The sequence below is a fragment of the Xenopus laevis genome, chromosome 1L (genome assembly GCF_017654675.1).
Source record: "Xenopus laevis strain J_2021 chromosome 1L, Xenopus_laevis_v10.1, whole genome shotgun sequence".
NCBI classification, from domain to species: Eukaryota; Metazoa; Chordata; class Amphibia; order Anura; family Pipidae; genus Xenopus; species Xenopus laevis.
The window spans coordinates 85,406,566-85,427,755 of record NC_054371.1 but is presented as its reverse complement, the minus strand read 5'-3'; the positions used below and the strand labels follow the sequence as shown (position 1 = coordinate 85,427,755).

Below are 21,190 nucleotides of genomic sequence, written 5' to 3'. Positions count from 1 at the left end.
ATAACATTGTAACATAGTAAGTCAGGTAAAAAAAAGACACGTCCATCAAGTTTACCCTTAAGTCTTTATAACCTGCCTAACTACTAGTTGATCCAGAGGAAGGCAAAAACAACCCATTTGAAACCTCTCCAATTTGCCTCAGAGAGGAAAAAAATCCTTCCTGACTCTAAGATGGCAATCGGACTAGTCCCTGGATCAACTTGTACTATAAGCTAGTTAAAAGGAATTTCAACCCAAAAAATTAAAAACATAATTGTATGAAAATTTGCATTATTGAGTCATTAAAATTTTTCTGCGTTTTTTAAGTTATTTGTATATGTTATGCTACTAAAAGCTGTGTTGGTCTGTCCCTTTGTATTCCCTGCCCAGGTGGTTCAGACTATTGAAACAATGTAAGACAAGACAGCTGATTAACAGGCGTGTCTTTGTTGGGGAACTAAAACTTTTGCAACAAAAGTAAGAACCAGGAGTTAAGCAAATTAAGCTTTCAATAGCAATTTATTTTACAAATAACTTTAAAAGCACTGAAACACTGAATATTTAATAAATGTGCATTGGAAAGTTAGGTTTCTTTTATTGGGCATATTTTCATTTTGGGGTTCACTAGCCCTTTAAATAACATATCAGTGATAACTTAACCTTTGTAAGCAGTCTTATAGTCAGTCTGTCTATGTATAAACAATATCACAAATACTTACAGAACTTAGTTTACAAAGCAAATGTTTATATGGAACTGCTTCAAAAGCTTTGGAAGAGTCCAAGTACTACACCTACTGCAACCCGGCAGTCCAACTCCCAACTAATTAAACCATTAAGCAAATCAATTTATTTAACATGATCTGTTCTTCATAAAGCCATGCTATTACTACTTATCATACATCGGGTCAGATTAAATTCAGTGAGAAAAAGTTATCTCATGGTTTATCACATTCCCATAGACTTCAATGGAGGTTTCATGTGATAAACTGTAAGATACGTTTTTCTGAATTGAATTGTATCTTGTCCATGACTTTTCACATCATAAACCTTTTTCTCAGTGAATTAAATCTGGCCCATAATTTTGAATGGTATCAATACACAGACATTCAATTAACTTACCCCCAAGCGATGTCAAACTTACAGGCTGATAATTGATGGCTTTAGATACTTCTTTTTTTAAATATTGGAATAACATCAGCTTTTCTCCATTTAATAGTTGTACTGCTTTTCCTTAAAGACTTGATACCTATGCTAAGCCACATTAAAAGCATTATAATTACCTCTATAACAGGTTTTTTCCATCCTTAAACCCACATGCATATGATAATTTACAATAAAACCACATACATGTGCCGAATGTAAAATTACAGATACATCATTCAGTTATAATGAATGTAGAAAAACACACAAACTGTTTTGCAGAACACGGAATGTCCCTACAAGTTGTTATCATCAGGTAACATCAAACAGCTTCAGTTTCATTGAGAACAATATACAATAAGATTTTGGATTTAGATGAAACTAGAAATGCATATACAGGCAGTCCCAGGGTTACGTATGAGATAGGGACTGTAAGTTTGTCCTTAAGTTGAATTTGTATGTAAGTTGAAACATATACATTTACTTATTAAATGCAATTTAGACAGATGTCTGTCATAACATAGTATTTATTTTTACCATGCATATGTATTTTTACCTTTCTGTGCTCTGCAGTAGACAACACACACCAAAGGCAATTGGGGCAGGTGGTTTATTAAAGTTAAATACTAATAAAAGTCAAGCAAACCACAGTATGTTACTGTAATAGCCTCTGTATGTCCCTATGTGTGTGTGTTTGAGTTGTATGTAAGTCGGGTGTATGTAAATTGAGGACTCCCTGTACAGAGTTTGTTTGCTGAAATACTGATTCTGATACTCTAATTACCTTAGAGTTCATTTTTGTGCATATAAAAAGTAATTTAAGCAACTATTGAACTGATCTTTATTTATGTGATCTTCAAAAAATCATTTGTTTTTTTATTCTGCTTTTCCAGGATTACATTTCAGAATCAGTGACCTTGGCAACCAGAAAGCATATTGATTTTACAGTGTATTGTTATTATAAGTATGTTTAATTAACTACCTTTGTTTTTATGTCCATTCCCATTCATTGTGTCATTCCAATTGTTGTCTGGTTGCTAAGGTCAGCAGTCATAGCAACCAGATTCTAGATAAAACCTAAAGTGACACTATACCCTCAATCTTGCATGCAACATTCAGGTTGCCATAGGGGAATAACTATGCTTGCACAGTTTTATGACATCTGACTATAAGAAATTCTTGCCTGTGTTTTCTGCTATAGCGATGACTATTCATAGCCATATTAGTTACTATAGCCCCCCCAGTGATGTCATACCACAACCACTGTGCTACAATCCCACACCTCCTTACAACTTCTTGCCAGCCAGGCTAAGATACAAAAGAATGTTAATGCATTTAATTATACTGTATATTTTAAGGTAAACTTTTTCTTTAAGATTAATTAAAAAACACATATCTTACCTGGTAATGTACTTTGTTTCATTTATTATGGCCATGGAACTTTGAACTGGAGTTTGTTTGGCCATTTTAAAATGAAGTCCAGATCAGCTGCAGATCTAAAACAAGACACAACATTAAAAACATAATACCAACTAACTGGATATGGTATACAACACGTGCAAGTATGTAGTAGGGAATACACAGCTTTACCTAATTCATGCTTTATTATACTTCATAGTTTTCATAGTATGTGTGCCAAAGAAATCAAACTTGGACTGAGCACAGAATAAATCAGCGGGGAACTGCAAAGTCAAACTAAATAGAGGAGTGAATTATGATGATCCCTAGTTGCATAAGATTTGCTCTATATCTGCAGCTTTTTAATATGGTAAGGGGAGCACATATGCTATTAGGCCCCAATTAAAGTTTAGAAATTGTTGCACCTTGGTAGAAATGGGACTAAATATCTGATTTATATATGTTGTGTGTGTATATATATAGATATATATATATATATTTATATTTTTTTCATTTATAAAACACCACTTGTTCTTTTCTATTCTAACAGTAAGGAGCTAGATCTAACTGAAATATCAACATTTTACTGAATTCGGGTCTTTTAGACCTCCCCAGCTGGGTCTAGCTACAGTAGATTAATTGCCTGAAAAAGTGTTTCGAACATTGCCTTCTTTTGGCCATGGATGCAGTACTTTCCCACTTGGGCAAGATCTAATTCACAAACCATGAAGATGAGTATAACCCTGACCCATTTAAAAAGGACCTTATCTAGTGAATAGCAGTACGCAATTATGACCAAGGCAGCTGGAATTTATGGATTGGAGAGTAACATAGGTAAAGTTTTACCTGATTTTGTCCAACATTAAAAGCAGTATGACTGGACAATATGGTGACCTAAATACTAGTGATATGTGCATGTCATTCTAAACTAGGCACAGGTTTGGGATCTGTTATCCAGAATGCTCGGGACCTGGGATTTTCCGGATAATGGATCTACTTACTGTACCTTGAGTCTACTAGAAAATCATTAAATAAACCCAATAAACTGCTTTTGTTTTCAATATGGATTAGCTATATCTTAGTTTGGATCAAGAACGATGTACTGTTTTATTATTACAGAGAAAAAGGAAATCATATTTAAAAATTTTGATTATCTGGATAAAATGAAGTCTATGGGGCAAATTCACTAAGATTCGTAGTTGCGCCAGGCGTAACTTCGCCGCACTTCGCCAGGCGTAGTTTCGCCAGCGCTCCGCAAATTCACTAAAATCCGAAGTTGTGCTCGGGTAGCGTAAGGTTCCGAAGTTGCGCTAGCGTTGATTCGCTAAGCGAAGCGAAGTTACGCTAGCGATGGTTAATTTGCATACGGCGCCAAATTCAAATTTCAATGGAGGAATATGTACAATCACTACAAATGCCTGGGAAACCTTCAAAACATCAAATAAATTTTTTTTTTTGCCCTACACATGTGCCCACTGTATAGTTAAGTTGCCATGAGTTAGGAAATGTAGGGGGGAAGGAGGGGAGTCCCAAAAAAATTTTCGATCTTTTTCAGCCTATCACCCATAATATAGAAAAAACGCCAGCATTTTTGGGACTTAGAAAAAATTTGAACTTTTTTTGAAGCAATCCCTATCTACTCTATTGTGCTTCGCCTGGTCTGAGGTGGCGAAGGAAGTCTAGCGTAAAAGGTAGCGTTCAGTACAATGCGCGCGTTAGTGAATTTGCGTAGTTACTTCCGTTGTGAAAATTCGCCAGGCATAAGGGTGCGAAGTAACACTAGCGAATTTACGCCAGCGTTCGTTAGTGAATTTGCGAAGTAACGAAAATGACCAACGCCAGCGAATTGCCCCTATGGGAGATGGCCTTTCCATAGTTCGGAGCTTTCCAGATAATGAGTGTCCGGATACAGATCTTATACCTGTACCTCAAAATGCATGGTTTTCTACTACATTTGAAGGATTTATTCACAAGGGTAAAATCTATTATGTAAACAAGCGTTAAGAGTAATGCTCAAAAGAACTCCAAATCAGTGCCTAAGTAGTATACATAATACAAGTTATCTTTTGTAAAGAATGCTTTTATGTAAAAATGAAAGTGGACTGGAAATGCTAGGACTGTTTTGGTAATGACACAAATACACAAATATGAATTTGAGTCAACAAACCTACTAGGGAAAGTCAGTTCATTTGTTGGCATCATATCACATGGCTTTATACATAGGTCAAATGGAACAGGCATGAATATGCATTACAATTTGCATGTTAAATAATCCCTTGATGGAAATGTCTTTGCTGTGACTGATATTTGCATGTTCATTTTTTTGAGAGTGTTTACCTATTTTTATATTGGTAGGCAAATTAAAGTACTTTGCTGGTTTCCATCATTATGCATTATAATTGGTGAAGTGTTATACTATATATACTAATTTACTGTGGCCAGTTTTGTAGTGAGAAACAAAACTCACTATTGTTTGAGAAGTAAAATAAAAATGCCATCATTTTTGACTAGCAATAATGTTATCTCCACCCAGGTGTGCAGAGGGAGGACAGGTATTGTTGCTATGAGTTGCTAACTATAGGTAAGCAAATGATGGGTAACTATGGGTTAAGTAAAGAGTGCCAATCTTTTTTTTGAGAACTGTGAGCAATTATTAATGAAGTCTGAGATTTGTCAAGCATTACACACAGGTAGACTATATGGACTCATGCATTATCAGCACATTTCTGCCCTTCAAGCTAAAATATAACTCTCATTATCAGGGCCATATTTTCTACCAAAGCTCCTGAGCAGCAGCATTAGGGCAATTAGGTGAAAGGACCTCAAGTGCCATTATGGGGAAAAAACACCTTTATAAAGTTTGTAACCCCCCTCCTCATACTAGAGCTGCTTTAGAAACTCAAGTAATTAAACTCCAATACAGGTATGGGACCTGTTATCCAGAATGCTTGATAACAGATCTTTCCGTAGTTTGGACCTTCATACCTTAAGTCTATTAGAAAATAATGTAAACATTAAATAAACCCAATAGGCTGGTTTTGCTTCCAATAAGGATTAATTATATCTTAGTTTGGATCAAGTACAAGCTACTGTTTTATTATTACAGAGAAAAAGGAAATCATTTAAAAAAATTTGGATTATTTGGATAAAATGGAATCTATGGGAGACAGGCTGTAATTTGGAGCTTTCTGGATAACAGGTTTCTGGATAACAGATCCCATACCTGTATTAGAAAAAAGTTCACAAATAGAAAGTAGTGGAAAAAAGTCTTTATTTCTGGTGAACTATCTGAACCCAACTGAACTGGAAAAAGTGTTGGAAGGCAAACAACCTTTAAGAGGGAAGGAATGTAATAAAAGTTGTTAAAGGAAAAATATGCACAATGTGGAAAATATGTTACTCTGTGTGTACAATTTTACCGTTATGCAGATTCAATAGCTTTGAACCTGGTATTAAGTATCAAGGAAGCCTGTATGTCAGTGGAAAAGGAAAAGATTGTGAATTTTATAGTTTGCACCAATACACAGTTTATATATTAAAACTTGTGTTTGCATTTTTCCCTTAGACTTCTTCCACCGTTATGGCTGTACAACTTGAAAATGGCATTCATTTGCTTTTAGGTTTAACATTGAACATGGATATTCTGCCTAGGATTCTTTGCAGTTTCACCCAGTACACAGAGACAGCAGCATGTGCCTTTCACACTACTCATTAAGCTCAATGCTGTGTTCAAGAAACAAGGCTGAAAAAATCACCTTCTGTTTCTTGGTAACTATCTATTGACCTCCTGAATTGTATGCACAAAAGGCAGGTACAAGTTGGTCCTGTCCCTTCTTTATATTTTAGTTAAACTAAAACATGTTGAATGTACTGTATCTGAAGCAAATTGTGCCTTCAGTTTACATTCAAAATTAAGGCTCTATCCACTAAGTGCACAAGGATTTTGATTCCCTTTGGGGGGAATGTAATAAAATCATCCACTGGCCAAACTGGTCACTAAACAGTTTCAAAAGCGTCTTGCAAATGTGTGCAAAAGAAAAATTTGTTTGCATAAAGGTATACATTTCTGCATTGCAAATATTTTTCCTGTTAACAACTTTTATTACATGCCCCTTTTAATGCTTAGGTAGATGCAACAATCAGCCTTCCCAATGCAGAATTTTATTCAAATGATTTAAGATGTGGCAGTCAACATTTTATAATCTGGGGGATATTTGTTTTGTTAAACTTCTCATAAGCGTGGCACAAAGTTAAGATTTCCAGGGGGTTCTTCTGAGCACAAGTGAGTTATGCAGCACGTCAGGTTTGCCTGCATTAAATCACTTGCCTCTAATGGATTTGATTTTTTCCACAAACCTCTAAAATATTCTACTTTGCTCTAAAAATTCAAGATTTATGAAGTGTAAAAAAACCACAAAAATCACTAATGCAAAACTTTGCCAGGTAAAAGTTGTTCTATGGAAGCCAATGGGATCTGCACTGATCTTTTTGGGCCTCTCTAAATCAATTTGGACTTTTAGAGGTTTTCGTATTTGTTTTTCACTCGATGTTTTCGAGGAATTCATAATATATATCTATGTGTTCATACATATAGATCCTGAGTTTTTTGTATCCCTGTATATACTTGCGTAGGAAGTCATCCATGCCACTCTTAAAGGCATACATGTAATCTGCCATTATCATGGGAAGAGTAATGTACAATCTCACTGACATCGCTATGAAGAACCATTTGCTTTGCTTCAACTGAAAGTTGTAGCAAGTGCCTTTTCTCTAGAGAATATGACCCCCAATTTTGCCAGTCTTTTCAATTGTTTAATTGTTCCATCGCTTTCACCAGTGCACAACTCTCCCCTGGACTGGAACCCAAAACTGCAAAAAACACGCCCCTTAGTGCTCTTGCTCTTTTGCTCTGGATCTGGAAATTACCTTTACATTTTTGCTGGAGTTGCGATGTGGAAGACGGATGTATCCTTGTGTAAGTTGTATTGAGCCAGGGAATTGTGGAGGATTGAAAAATAAAGGCTTTCTAGCAGTCTTCATTCCTTATTGGGGTCTGTAATTCAGGACTGTCCTACCTAAATTGAGACCACTGAAAGGTATGTATTTGGGCCACGGGAAGGTTTATTTAGAGGGAATAAGTGCATGAGCAGTGTGGAAGTCCAAATACTGACAGAGGACTCAAGGAGTAATGTGGCCTAAAAAGATGAATGTATTTAATGTATTTAATAATACTTGTGCCTGGAATATAAAGTGTTATGGTATAACAGTGGCTTGGGGGGTTTGAGTATTACTGAATTAGCTTTAATAATGCTAGAGAGGTACAATTACTGCTGGAGAAGCAGACATGCACCTAATTATACTGATATTACGGAATGAACTGACACGTCATCATGACAAACTTGACAGAACAGATTTGTGCAGCTTGAAAGTGGTTAAACTGACACCTTATAAAATATCCTGCCATGGACAGGTTTTCTGGGGATGACATTTTATTGTTTCCGATAGGGCCATCTGAATTTTCAAGGTCATACAGTAACCTGACTTCCTATTTAGAAAAAATAAGTCCTGCAACCAGGGGGTTGCCCTAGGCATCAGACATCAATCTGCCCTCTTCTTCCCTTGGCACATGTGCAGACGCTCTGTCCCTCACATGCACCTATCACTGGGAAAGCATTTACCACTCTCCCTCACCTCTGTGGTTGTACTGTGGTTGAAGTATCTAGCGTCAGGCAAAGGGGTATACAGCACTGTCTGTGTTTGGAGAAAAATTACCACCCAAGGGAAATCAGGCCAGGGGTATGAGAGAAGCAGGATTTTATTAGATGGTGTAATTATAAAATGGTGATATAAAAAAATATTTTCTAATTTAGGAATCCAGCTACTTTAAACCATATAATTATATATAATTATAATTCCACAAAATTATAAAAAATGTGGGGTTGGTTCAGAGGTGGCATAGGTATGGGACCTGTTATCCAGAATGCTCTGGACCTGGGGTTTTCTGGATAGCGGATCTTTCCGTAATTTGGGTCTTTATACCTTACGTTTTGCTTCCAATAAGGATTAATTATCTCTTAAATTGGGTCAAGTACAAGGTACTGATGATTTGGATAAAGTGGAGTCTATGGGAGATGGCCTTTCCCTAATTCGGAGCTTTGCAGATAACAAATCTCATACCTGTATAACCAGAAGTGATATCATATCAGCTATATGTGACATATAACTGGTAGCCCTATGAATGCTATCGAGACTACCTTAGGCAAGGGCAAAAAATGCTTTTCTTTCTGCACTTTAAGGGTTAGTTTGCACAAGGAGATTCGGGGAGATTTTATCGCCTGTCGACTAATCCCCTCTTCTTCATGGGTGACAATCTCCCCGAACTGCCTCTGCGTGTCTTCCCATCCACTATAATGAAAAGTCGGCTGCGCTAAAGCACACGCGGCGCTTCGTTTTGCAAAGTCGCTTGAAGTTTCCTCTTGAGGCATTATAAATTCATTATCAATTGCAAAAGTGCTAAATTGCTCACCACATTACTTGAATAAGTTTTCTAGGTTTAGAACACCTTTAAAATATTTTCTGTACACCTGAGACATAAACAGCAATTAAGGGAAAGAAGGAGCATGTTTGTTTATCTCTCCAATTTGGTGAGGGGAGGAGGTAATAAGGGTAACACACAACAGTCATCCACCTTGTTCTTTATAATCAAAAGTAAAGATAAAATATGGGTGCAATTTAATTAAAACTCAATTTATTTGGCTCAAGTTGAACATAGGTGTATATTGCCACTTTAAATATTATAGCATGTTATACAGGTATGGGACCTATTATCCAGAATGCTCAGGATCTGGGGTTTTTCAGATAAGGGATCTTTCTGTAATTTGAATCATAATAATATGTCTACTAAAAATGTAAACATTAAATAAACCCAATTGGATTGTTTTAAAAGGATTAAGTAAATCTTAGGATCAAGTACAAGGTACTGTTTTATTACTACAGAGAAAAAGAGAATCATTTTTATAAATTTGATTTGATTTATTTGATTACAATGGAGTCTATGGGAGATGGCCTTCCCATAATTCGGAGCCTTATGGATAAAGGGTTTTGCATACCGCATCTTATACCTGTAATACTCTTATTGTACACTACATATTTGCATTCATAATTTTTCAGGCCTAGTGGATGAATGTCCCAAGAGGTGGGATAGATTGGGTATCCCAGGGTCACAAGGTATTGACACTGGTTGTAGAATTATGCAGCATAACCACAGACAAATCACCAAAATATTACTATACAAAATATAATACAATTATAGAAATATACCAGTCTCTAATAAACTATACCGTACTTTGTAAGTCCAGCAGGAACAGTTTTATGCAGCCTGTAGTCGTTATTTTAGTTAAACATTTCTTAAATAGGATACTTGAGTGCCATTGAGCCAGCGTGCTGATTTCTTGCTTACGTTAGCTTTGCTATCTGACTACAGTACTATTTGTACAGCCCTGGCTTAGTCATTCAACTTTCAAGTAATTTCATTCGACAAGGACAAATATGTGAAACAGCAAAGCACTAACTGAGATTTTGCACTACCTGGTAAAAGTCATTGTAGGCAAAAGCTACTTAAATCACTCTTACCTTTGTTCTCCAGAGCAAGGAATGCATTTTACTTTTCTCTTCGCATTGCCACCAAAACAACATGACAGTGCTCAACTGACCCGCCTGCTCACTCAGTTTATAAAAGACAAAGGGAAGTTAAACATTACTTATCCAGCCACAAAGTTGTTGGACACCTAAGCCACTCCTTTCTGCCTTCTGCCTCAGTGCATTTCGGGAGTGATTACATGACAGCAGTTGACAGAAACACTCCCTTTTCACATTTCTATAGTGCACACCTGTGGACGAGGAGTTTCCTGCTGGTCTGAAAGGCAGGTCTGTAGCTACAGGGCATTGCCGCAGATAAAGGATCAGCTCAGCACAAAGAACCCATGCTCACCTCATTAGACAGGGATGTTAAAACATTTATAACCCTAGGCTAATTCATTTGAACAACTTGTAGCCCACTTTCATTGTGTCTTGTGAGTTTCTCAAATTAAATACCATAAGACAATTGCTTATCATTAGGACACGTGAACTATTCACACAGGCATCAGCAGAAGCTTTGGGCATTTGAGAAATTCCAAATTTGTATTATTTTTTTCATTTGAAGCTTTTCAAATGAAATGCAGACAGGTTGGAAAAAAAGCCTCAAAGTTACTCAACTGCACCTGCAATGATATTTCCTGCCAACTACAATAGAATTTCATGAAATCTGTGTTTTTTAAACAAAATTTTCAATCTGAAAAAAAAAAACAAATACTGAGTGCTGGAAAACTGGGACTTGCTGGAATGTGTACCAGTCGCCATGATGTCATCAGGATGCATCAAATTTGAATTTTTGGCGCCAAAGACTGCTTAAAAGGCCAGCCCACCATTTTGCTGATGCCTAAGCTGGTTCCAGTTTTTCTGATCCTGCCGAAGCGTTCTTTATTATTGAATTCCTGTTTTTTTGCTTTTTGCCTGACTTTTGACTTCGTTTTCTGCTGCCTGCCTTGAACCTTTGCCCGACTTCAACTACGTCTTCTCATTCCTTGCCGGTACCTCGCATTTTCTTGTTGGATTCCGCAGCAGAAAGCTGGGGGCCCCAAAAGGGTATCGGTGAACACCGGAACCCACAGGGTACTCCTGTACGTCCGCAAGGTACAGTCACTGACCAAGGTTCCTGACAACGTGGTTGTTACAGCCCCTATGTGGACTGGCAGCCTACAGAAAGTTCTATTTGGCAATACAACTGTTTTTATGCAACCAAAAGTTTCCTCCAAGCCTGGAATTCAAAAATAAGCAACTGCTTTGAAGCCACTGGGAGCAACATCCAAGGGGTTGGGGAGCAAAATGTTGCTCATGAGCTATTTGTTGGGGATCACTGATATACAGTATGTGGCTGGTGTTATGCAACAAAAACTACAAATGTTGCGACATGTCTAACCCCCTATACATATATCACAATATTTCCAAATGACACTTACATGACACTTTACATGAAGCCTGAAACACAAGGAAATTAAAGTAGTTGACACAGGTGTAATGTTCTTCAAGAGATGGAGCAGACAAATGAAGCTGAAAAACTAAGACGGAAATAATTTGTGTTAGAAATAATTACAAATACAGTCTGGGTCTAATTTTTTTTAATACAGGTGCTAAACTGTAATCAGATTGTTGCTTAAAGATGGATCATAACGAATTGTTGCTTTGTTCCTATGGGTAACTTTACTGCAATTTACTTTTTTTTAAACAACAAAATGCATACCTCCCAACTGTTCCTTTTTTTTGGGGACAGTCCCGATTTTGACAGCTCAGCCCACAGTCCTGGTTTATTACTCTGAAAAATCCTGAGTTTGTCTTTGATCTCCTGCAGTGACGTCAGAAAAAGATAAAATGCTTCTGAAACTTCATTAAACAAGAGACTTTTGGCAGAGAGCCCAGAATACTTCAGCACCTACACTTAGATACATTTGTAACTATTTAAGATAAGCAGGTCTCTTGAGAGAACTGAGACTTTCAGCTTAAAGGCAATTCGCCTTCATTAGCAAAACTGTAATGAAACATGACTCTAAAACCCCCATAAATGTGTTCAGATTTTCCACAACCTGGCATATTTAGTAAAATAGACATTGTATTTAGGGGGTGTGGCCACAAAATGGGCATGGCAAAATTTTTCGCCACAATATGCATGGCAGAACTTTTTGTCCCTCTTTTCAAACGTTGGGAATTATGAAAATGCTATAAATGAATGATGTCAATGTGCTGTCAATGTAAACACTGATTTGTATATATAAAATAAGAGTAATAAAAAATATAATAACATTTAAACTGACAATAGGTTTGCAAAGAGAAAGATTGGTGATTTACAATTCCATAGCCCAAAAGCATCTCCCTTCAACATTATATTAATATGTGCAGTTTCAACTCTGCTTTTACTTATCCATATCTACACTTGCAAGATGACACTGCATGCACAATGTCTCACAATAATTGGTTGTTGCATGTGACTCTTTAAATCTCTGATATGCTATGTGCCTGCAAACTCCTGCCTTTTATAGTGTTTTCATGCAAGGAATGTACAACCAAAAGCCTACGCAAAATAAAAAAAGAAAATAGCATGTTGTTGCAAGTTAGGAATCTGACAATTCCACTCTAGAAATTTGAAAACTCTTGAATGGACATAGATGTTATAGTATTGTATATTGTAAATCTATAAAATCCTGAGCTGTTGTTGTATAATTTGAAAGATTTTGAAAGACACTTTGGAAAAGGTAGTAAAATATTGTACATACCTGGCAATATCAAAGAATGAAAAATTCCTAAAAGTATGTCCAATCCAATACAACTGTAAACTATATACAGGTATGGGACCTGTTATCCAGAATGCTTGGAACCTGGGGTTTTCCGGATAAGGGATCTTTCCGTAACTTGTATCTCCATACCTTGTCTACTAGAAAATCATGTAAACATTAAATTAACCCAATAGGCTGGTTTTGTTTCCAATAAGAATTTATTATATCTTAGTCTGGATCAAGTACAAGCTACTGTTTTATTATTACAGAGAAAAAGGAAATAATTATAAAAAATTTGGATTATTTGGATTATTTGGATAAAACTGAGCCTATCGGAGATGGCTATCCCGTAATCAGGAGCTTTCTAGATTATGACTTTCCGGATAATGGAACCAATACCTATATACATGTTGCAGTGTAGTCTAAATCGTCTTGTAAAGTATTTAACTTATACAATCTTATAAACCCAATGCAATAATACATTTCAGGGACAATCAGTGATAATCACCCATTGTTGGTGGGTTGCTAAGGGCTTTTAACATGTGCTTCCATAAATAGGGACAAGGGGGGGAGATTTTTATTGGAAAAAAATGTGTAATAACCCATAGTTAATTTAAGGTTTTCGCTCACAGATACTCAACATTCTTGTATTAGATTAACTGGTGACACCCTATGAGAGCATGAAAACCTGATCTGGGAAATTACATATGTGTCCCTTTCCTCCGTTTAATACTGCTGTGTATGGCAGAAAACAAAATAACAATATCAAATCAGCCAGCTACAAAACAATAAGCAGACGATACAAAGGCCTTGATTATTAATAGTTAAAAACATTTTGCTGAATTTCCTTCAGCTTTAATGAATACTTTGATTTTGGAAGTACCCTACATACAGTATGTAGACATATTTGCAAAACAGAAAATCAATGCATTTTAGATTTCTGCATCTACATCGCTGATCATATCAAATTAAGCACTTCAACTTAAACACCTCCCAAGTTCAATCAATAAGAGGATTATGGGCTGTGTAACCTAGGGAGTCACAACATGCCAGGAATGGAAGAACAGTACCCGAGATTTCTGTACTCAACTGCCCATTAAAGTTGGGCCTCGCATCAACAAAGAATAGAGTTGGAGCGCTAGAATGAGATGCAGTAGGTAGGCTTTACCAAAGTGCAAATGTTGTGATTAGAATACTCCTAGCTGTCACTGTGTTCAGGCAAGCATGTCAGATATTTTAAAATGCATATACATTTTCAAATTGTGCTTAGTAGAGAGTTTCATAAACCCACTAACTGCACTGATTCTTCTGTAGGCACAGCTCACTGAACATTCAGTCTGTCTGTATGAAGGAGTTTAAACTCTTTAAGAGGACAAACACTGAAGTTAACTGACTCTTAAAGACTTACATGAAATTTCGAACAACAGAGATTCTTGAAGGATTCTTCATAATGATCTTTTACAGTTAGGCTCTTAATACTAATGTACTCTGGTCCTAAACAATGGTTCTGTGGACTCTTGATCTGGCTCTTAACTGGTGAAACTGTTTATTCCTGCGACTTAGGAAAAATTATGTTTGGAAGTCCAGAAAAGCAGTCAGTAAAGAGAGCTCTAGGGCTAAGTCTGCATGAAAAATTGCAGTGGCAGGTGAAATGCCCATGGGTGAACAAGGAACCTACTGGATTTAATCCAGCAGTAGCGTCACTAGAGGGGGCAGACCCTGGTGCGTGACGCGCAGCCGGGCCCGCCCCCTCCGTACGGCCGCATTTGTCAGTGGCACACAGGCTGCCAGGGGGCCCTGAGGGGGTGCGGGCCCTGGCCCGCTCGCACCACCTGCTCCCCCGGTAGTTCCTCCACTGTAATCCAGTTTGGAGTTGGCAGATTCTGCACAGTTTAGTCTAAATTAGATTTCTGCTTTGAGAAGTCACAATGAAATTCTGCCAGATATTCCATTGCATCCATTTTGGGACTCATATATTCTTATGGATTATATAACTGTATGTATCCTCTTTAACTAACCTATAACTACCACCTTAGACCTTGGATGAACCTCCCAACATCTGAAAAACCGAATGAAGGACAAAAAATTCTGTAGCTCTGCAAATTTTCTGCTAGTTTTAATTCTCCCAAGAAACCTTCTTATCTTATTAGCTACAAATGTATCTAAACACAGGGGTTGAGTATTCTGGACTCTCTGCCAAAAGCCTCTTATTTAATTAAGTTTCAGAAACATTGTATCTTTTTCTGGCATCAGTGCAGGAAATCAAAGGGAAATGTGGGACATTTCAGTAACAAGCTGGAACTACTGGCTGAGCTGTCAAAATCAGGACTGTCCCACAAAAATGGGACAGTTGGGAGGTATGCTTGGGTGTTGACCCTTGGCTACTAGGACTTACTGTGGCACAAATATTCTAAAAGCCTCAGCAAAGGGGAACAAGAATGGACTGTAATGCTGCGAGAGGTGTATAGTTAACATTCCATATGGGCAGTTCTTTGCTTTTTGTTATTGTTTGCATTAGTTAAATATTTTTTCAAATTATGTATTATGTCATATTTAAATATTGCAAATTAGAAATACATTTATTGCAGTAGGAATGTGTAACTAATGGAGTAGTTATTTGTACTTGCACTGATACCCATGGTAAATAATCCCTCTTGTGTTTTGTAAGCATTACTAAAGACTTATTGCATATATGTGTTTTTCATGCTGCCTCACCTAGAGCTGTGATTTGTATTCATTAGTTGAGCAGCTGGTGGAGAGTATGACAGCCCTGGAAGTCATTATCATTGATTGTTTTGGTTTTTTTTGGCTTATTTACTCGTAATGGTCTATTAGAATGCAGATAAATTACATTTGCACACTGGTATATTTACCTTTCATTTACACTGATTTCATTTACACCTGCTATTTTTCCTACGGGAATCCAGCTCTTAGTGCTTTTGCAGTTGCAGCAAGGAATCTGATAAATAGTCCCTACAGTGTATGTAAGTCCAGACTCACATACACTCTAGGGGGATGTAGAGGATGCAGGATGCCCGTAAAAAAACTGAAGTTAAAGATTAAAGGGGCAACTAATACAGCAGAAGAATTCCTGCAAATAGGACCAGATGAGTATCTATGGCTCTACTCAATACCTCTTGTACCCTACAGGTAATTCAGAGTACCTCTCACTTTAAATGATGTATTTGCTCTTGTCTAGCTGACACATAAATACACCCTTTGCTGGAAGGGAACTCTGCCATTATCCTCTCAGTAGCAAATTATTCACAGGTGTGCTGTCAGGAACTGGCTCACTTGGAGACCACAAGCAGCTCTGCAGTGCCAACACTCTCAGAAGTAGCAATGATAAGTTCACTGGCATTTTATAACTTGACAGGCAAAGGATCAGTATCTGTGTGGCATTGGAGTTTTGAGCTTTTTCTCCTAGATGAGCTCAGCAGGGGCATTAACTTCCCTGCTTCCCTAGTCACCCCAGGAACTGACTGCATGATTCATTTTATTGTGCAAAATCCAGGCTTTCCAAGATCATCCATCCATCTAGGTAACGTATGGGTCTCAAACCTTTGCCAGGGAAACATATTGCTTCTGGTTAATCAGATCACTTTCATGCTGGTAACAGTGACTAATGACATTACAAGTGCCATGAGGCAAAGTGAGGACCTTGTTAACAGAGCAGAAATATGTCCTAATAATTTAAGAGTTCAGTTTCCAAATTAGAAATTAATTTGTATAATGTACAGCGCAGTCATGCTTTGTGTAGTTCTAATTATAGAACTACACAAAGTGCAGGACGAGTTCAATTCCCATATTCATCTGGAACCCGTTTAAAAATATTTAAGAACCTCTGGTAAAACATGTTAACTAATAATAGTTGAATATACTGTATATAGCTTATCACAGCCACCACTACCCCCCCACTTTAATCTTTAGCATTGGTTTGTTTAAATTGGTTGTTGACCTCAAACCAGCTTAACCTTTACTTCTTTACTTAACCATTAATAACGCATGACACTCTCCAATTTTGGAAGACACATCCTTGAGTTCTTACCGTGGTTGCCCACCTCAGGGGTTAACCATATCTTTTTACCATCCATGCCATGCTGATCACTTTAGCAGACTGACAAGGAATTACCATAATATGCGTGTTTGGACCACCTTCAAGCAAACTCCACGTCCATCCTAGATGCCTATGTTGAACAAATCATATCTATGTCATTCAGGTGCACGCCATCGGCGGCATAGTAGAAACTTTCCAACTCCTTGGCCAAATTAAGGCCCCACCATCGCTATGTATGAATTTTCCCACTGCTTTGTTCACCTTAACTCTAGTTTTGTTAACGGCTATCTCCGACCTAGCCCCCCTCCAAACCTGTCTTTGTATGATATCTGACCACATAATAAAGAGACTTGGAAAGAGGGACCACAAACATATGCAATCCCACCGCATCGACTTTATTAAATGCTTAATGGGGTACTTCCCTAAGTCGTTACCACCCGCATGTAGAATCATCACTTTTGGTGGTCCCCTCTTTCGACTATTTTAGGTACTATTTTTTCCCATTGTAGACCTGGCACCCCTAGCCATGTTAAGCGCAAATGTTTGTTTGGAAAACCTAACTGCCCACTAATTTAATGAACCCTGGCTCTCTTTTCTGCCCGACAAACATAATAGTGGCCTACAACCCAGACCACACAAGGTCCTGAATCTGTAATGAACAAATAAAAGCAACGTGTATCCTAAGAACTAGGCTCTCCCCCCTTATTGAGGTACCCTATTTTCAATCCTGTGTGGTCTTTCATCTGAACCTGGATGACTCCCACCGCCCTATTCTTTCTGCCCGAGGTCCCACCTCGCCGCTCCTATTCGAAAGTAGTGGCTGCCATAGTCAGCAAATGACCCAGGCCCTTGAGTGTTTTCTTGAATATGGCTATAAACTGGATATGTGACAAGCACGAACCGTCCTCATGTATCAAACAAGCGCCCTGTAACCTAACCTTCCCAAAGTCCTTGAAGTTATGAACTGGGTATGTGTCACAACCTTCCACCCCGAACAGGAAAACTTGTAATCCTGCCCGTCCTCCGACTGTAGCCCCCCTGACCCCCCGCTGACTATTGCTCACTAACTCTGAAATTTGAAATGCACTGAAAAATGCCCATGAGAATGCTAACCTGAATAATTCCACCTCGTACTGGGAGCGAAGCAGCTTTGGTAACTCCCTGAATATCTCAATTAAAATGTGCAGTGTGACTGGGTGTCTCTTGTCCGGCACCTGCCTCCCTTTTTTAAAACCTTTTATCGCCTGCGTGACTGCAATCTCCTTAATCACATCCCTCCAACCTATCAATTTAAACAAAAAGGCCAATGCAGCTATCCTTTTTGAGAGTAAACTCACTGATACTGCTTCATCGAAATATAATGCTAACTGACACAGTAAAATGTTTAGCTTTTCTATGTCACTGTGTGCACCCCCACTCAGCCCTTGCAGCCTGAACCATTCATCCCACACTCTCTTATAGCCAGTCCAGGTGGTTGGTGCTACTGAATTTTGCACCATTCTAGAATACCTCGCACGCGATTTTCCAGAGATGTGCCGGACAACGACTCCCTTCCATGACGGCTCCTGGTGCCAGCTTCCTGAATCGGTCCCACTGGAAGTGAGAGAGCGTCAGCAATGTCATTGACCACTCCCGGCAGATGTTTTGCCCTAGTGTTCAATTGTAATCAGTGTAACACTAAAACTGCTAAGACTGGGTGTGAAGATGATTTTGATGATGAAATTGTTAATAGCCATCACTACTGACATATTGTCAGTGTGGAAAAGGACTGACTTGTTGGCAAATTGGTCCTCCCAAATCTCCATTGCCACCCTGATGGGAAACAACTCCAACAATGAGATTACCTGTAAGGCCACAATGCTCCCAAGCCTCGGGCCACTGTTCGACACAACAGCTGCCATCCAAATATGCTCCAAACCCCATTGCGCCAGCAGCATCAGTAAACAAGTGAAGCTCAACATTAGATTCTGTTCACTCTAACCAATGACTTGCAATTTTAGGTCTGCAGAAACTGCTCCCATACCTCTAGATCTGTCTTGATTGCTCTTATTTAAGCAAATTAAATGATGTGGTAGTCTTATCCCTGATGTGGCCATCGCCTGCTGTCTTGAGAAAACCCTCCCCATCGGCATAATCCTGCAAACAAAATAAAGCTCAGGAGTGACTGCATCTGCTTTAGAATGACCTTGTTGGCTGACAGGGCATAGCATAACTCTGCCTGTAAAACCAGAATCTTGTCTATCGGGAGCCTGTACTCCCTTTAATTGCATCTATCTCAGTGGCCAAGGAATTTTATGCAGGTTTTTGGGCCTTCTGTTTTTTCAGGAGCTAGCAGGATACCAAATCGGCTTGCCACATCCTGCATGGTTTGCAGCAACACAGCACACACCGTGGAACTGGCAGGGCCCACGTACAGGAAATTGTCCATATGGTGTATAATGGAATTCAGGCCAGCACGGCACCGCACTACCCATTCCAGGAATGTGCTGAAAGCCTCAAACAATGCACACGAGATAGACCATCCCATTGGCAGGCATCAATCTATGAAATAGCCCCCTTGAAAATGACAACCCAGGAGATGTAATGAGACTGGATGAAGGCGTCCTTGCCTGCCTCACTGACCTTTACCTTTGTCAACTCCTTATCAATATCCTCATTTACCGAGCCCCCTTTGGGGTACGACAAATGGTGAATTAATCGAAATTCTCTTTGATCTATTTTTGGAATCAAGCCCAGAGAGGACACCTTTACATTGGGTAAGGACGGGTCTTTGAACAGACCTGCCATACGCCCCAAGCTGACCTCTTGTTCCAATTTCTCCTTTACCAATCGTGGATTGTCATTCACCGATTTTAAGTTCTTCAAACTATTACTTAATGGGACTTCCCTCTGAGTAATGTGGAAACCCTCCTTAAAACCATTGATCAACGAACTGGCCTTATCTCTATCCGGGTACTCATTTAGCCACGGAAACATCTCCCTTAATATCACTATCGTCTGCCTGACTGCCATCTTCGTGCTTCCAGATTCTTTCCCTCATGTCCAGCTTAAAGTGATACTGACACTAAAAATTTTCTTTTCAAAATATTTATCTACATTTAAAGTTACCTATAGGTCACATTGATCGTTTTTCGCTGATAGTTCTGCTTTTGTAAGTAATTGTTATTTGAAGTTCCTAAACCTGACTGTTTTGCCAATCTGACTGTCCTGTCTTAACCTGTCAGTTAGAGTTTCTAATGCTGACGGACTCCTGCTGCTCAAATATGGCAGCTCCCCCCGGCAGTCCGTTCGCCGCTGAAAATGCGGCAGTACGGAGGGGGCGGGGCCCGGCTGCACGTCACGCACCAGGGCCCGCCCCCCTCTAGGATCGCTACTGGCTGTGGGTGTACCTGGTAACCCACTGCCTTCCTCCACTGTGGAAAGAGTGGGCTGGGAAGCTGAACTGCCTGATAGGGTTCCTTCCCTGTTGTCCTCCATTGCTGCCTGCTTGATCCCACTTTGCTGTGGTGTGCCTTCCTGCTTTGCTCCATTTGGAGCCTCAGCCCTGCCAACCGATATGCGTTGATCGGGTGGCCAACCTCCGCTGGCATTTCCTGTGGAAGTCGGTCGCAAACCATACCACTTCCTCTGCTGTATGCGCGGCTTCCTGGTGAGTTGCTGCCCTTGACCCTTGATGTGCCTCCTCAGCCCTCCCAACAGCGTTTTTTCTCTTGGTGTGCTGCTTGAGTGCCCCCTTCTCTCTGCTGCCTCTTGCCTCCTCCCCTTCTGCGCTGCTCTCTGTCCCCCTGCGTGTGCCTGCAGCTCACCACACGCGATCCTCACCTGCTGTTGAATCCTCTGTGTCAGCTCTCCTCCAGAACCCGTGCATGGTTGGCTGTGGACTTCTGCTTGCTGCTCGTCTGGATGCCCTGTGCAGTAGTGAAGGACTGAGGCTAACCGGTGGCCTGGAATGCCATGCCCTCTGCACTCCCAATGCCGCTACACTGCATCTCCCGTGCCTGTCCCTTGAACCAGCTGTCTCAGCCATCCTACTCCATGCCGTGTTGCCTCCGACCAAAGTTGCTCCAACAGTGCCTCTACATTCGGATCCATGAGGTGAGTGATGAGTAGAGATGTCGCGAACTGTTCGCCGGCGAACTTGTTCGCGCGAACATCGGGTGTTCGCGCTCGCCGGAAGTTCGCGAACGTCGCGCGACGTTCGCCATTTTGGGTTCGCCATTGTTGGCGCTTTTTTTTGCCCTCTCACCCC

The 21,190-nt window shown here is 39.4% G+C and overlaps 1 protein-coding gene across 1 annotated transcript in view; it reads right to left on the bottom strand.

Moving 5' to 3' along the window:
* rassf6.L (Ras association domain family member 6 L homeolog) overlaps positions 1-10,236 on the bottom strand; it is a gene marked incomplete in the record, with an annotated part of 28,091 nt that extends 17,855 nt beyond the window's left edge. The window contains 2 exon segments of the mRNA NM_001095003.1: positions 2,521-2,615; positions 10,150-10,236. Coding sequence (NP_001088472.1) covers positions 2,521-2,585 — 65 coding nt within the window.
* Positions 10,237-21,190: the final 10,954 nt, after the last annotated feature.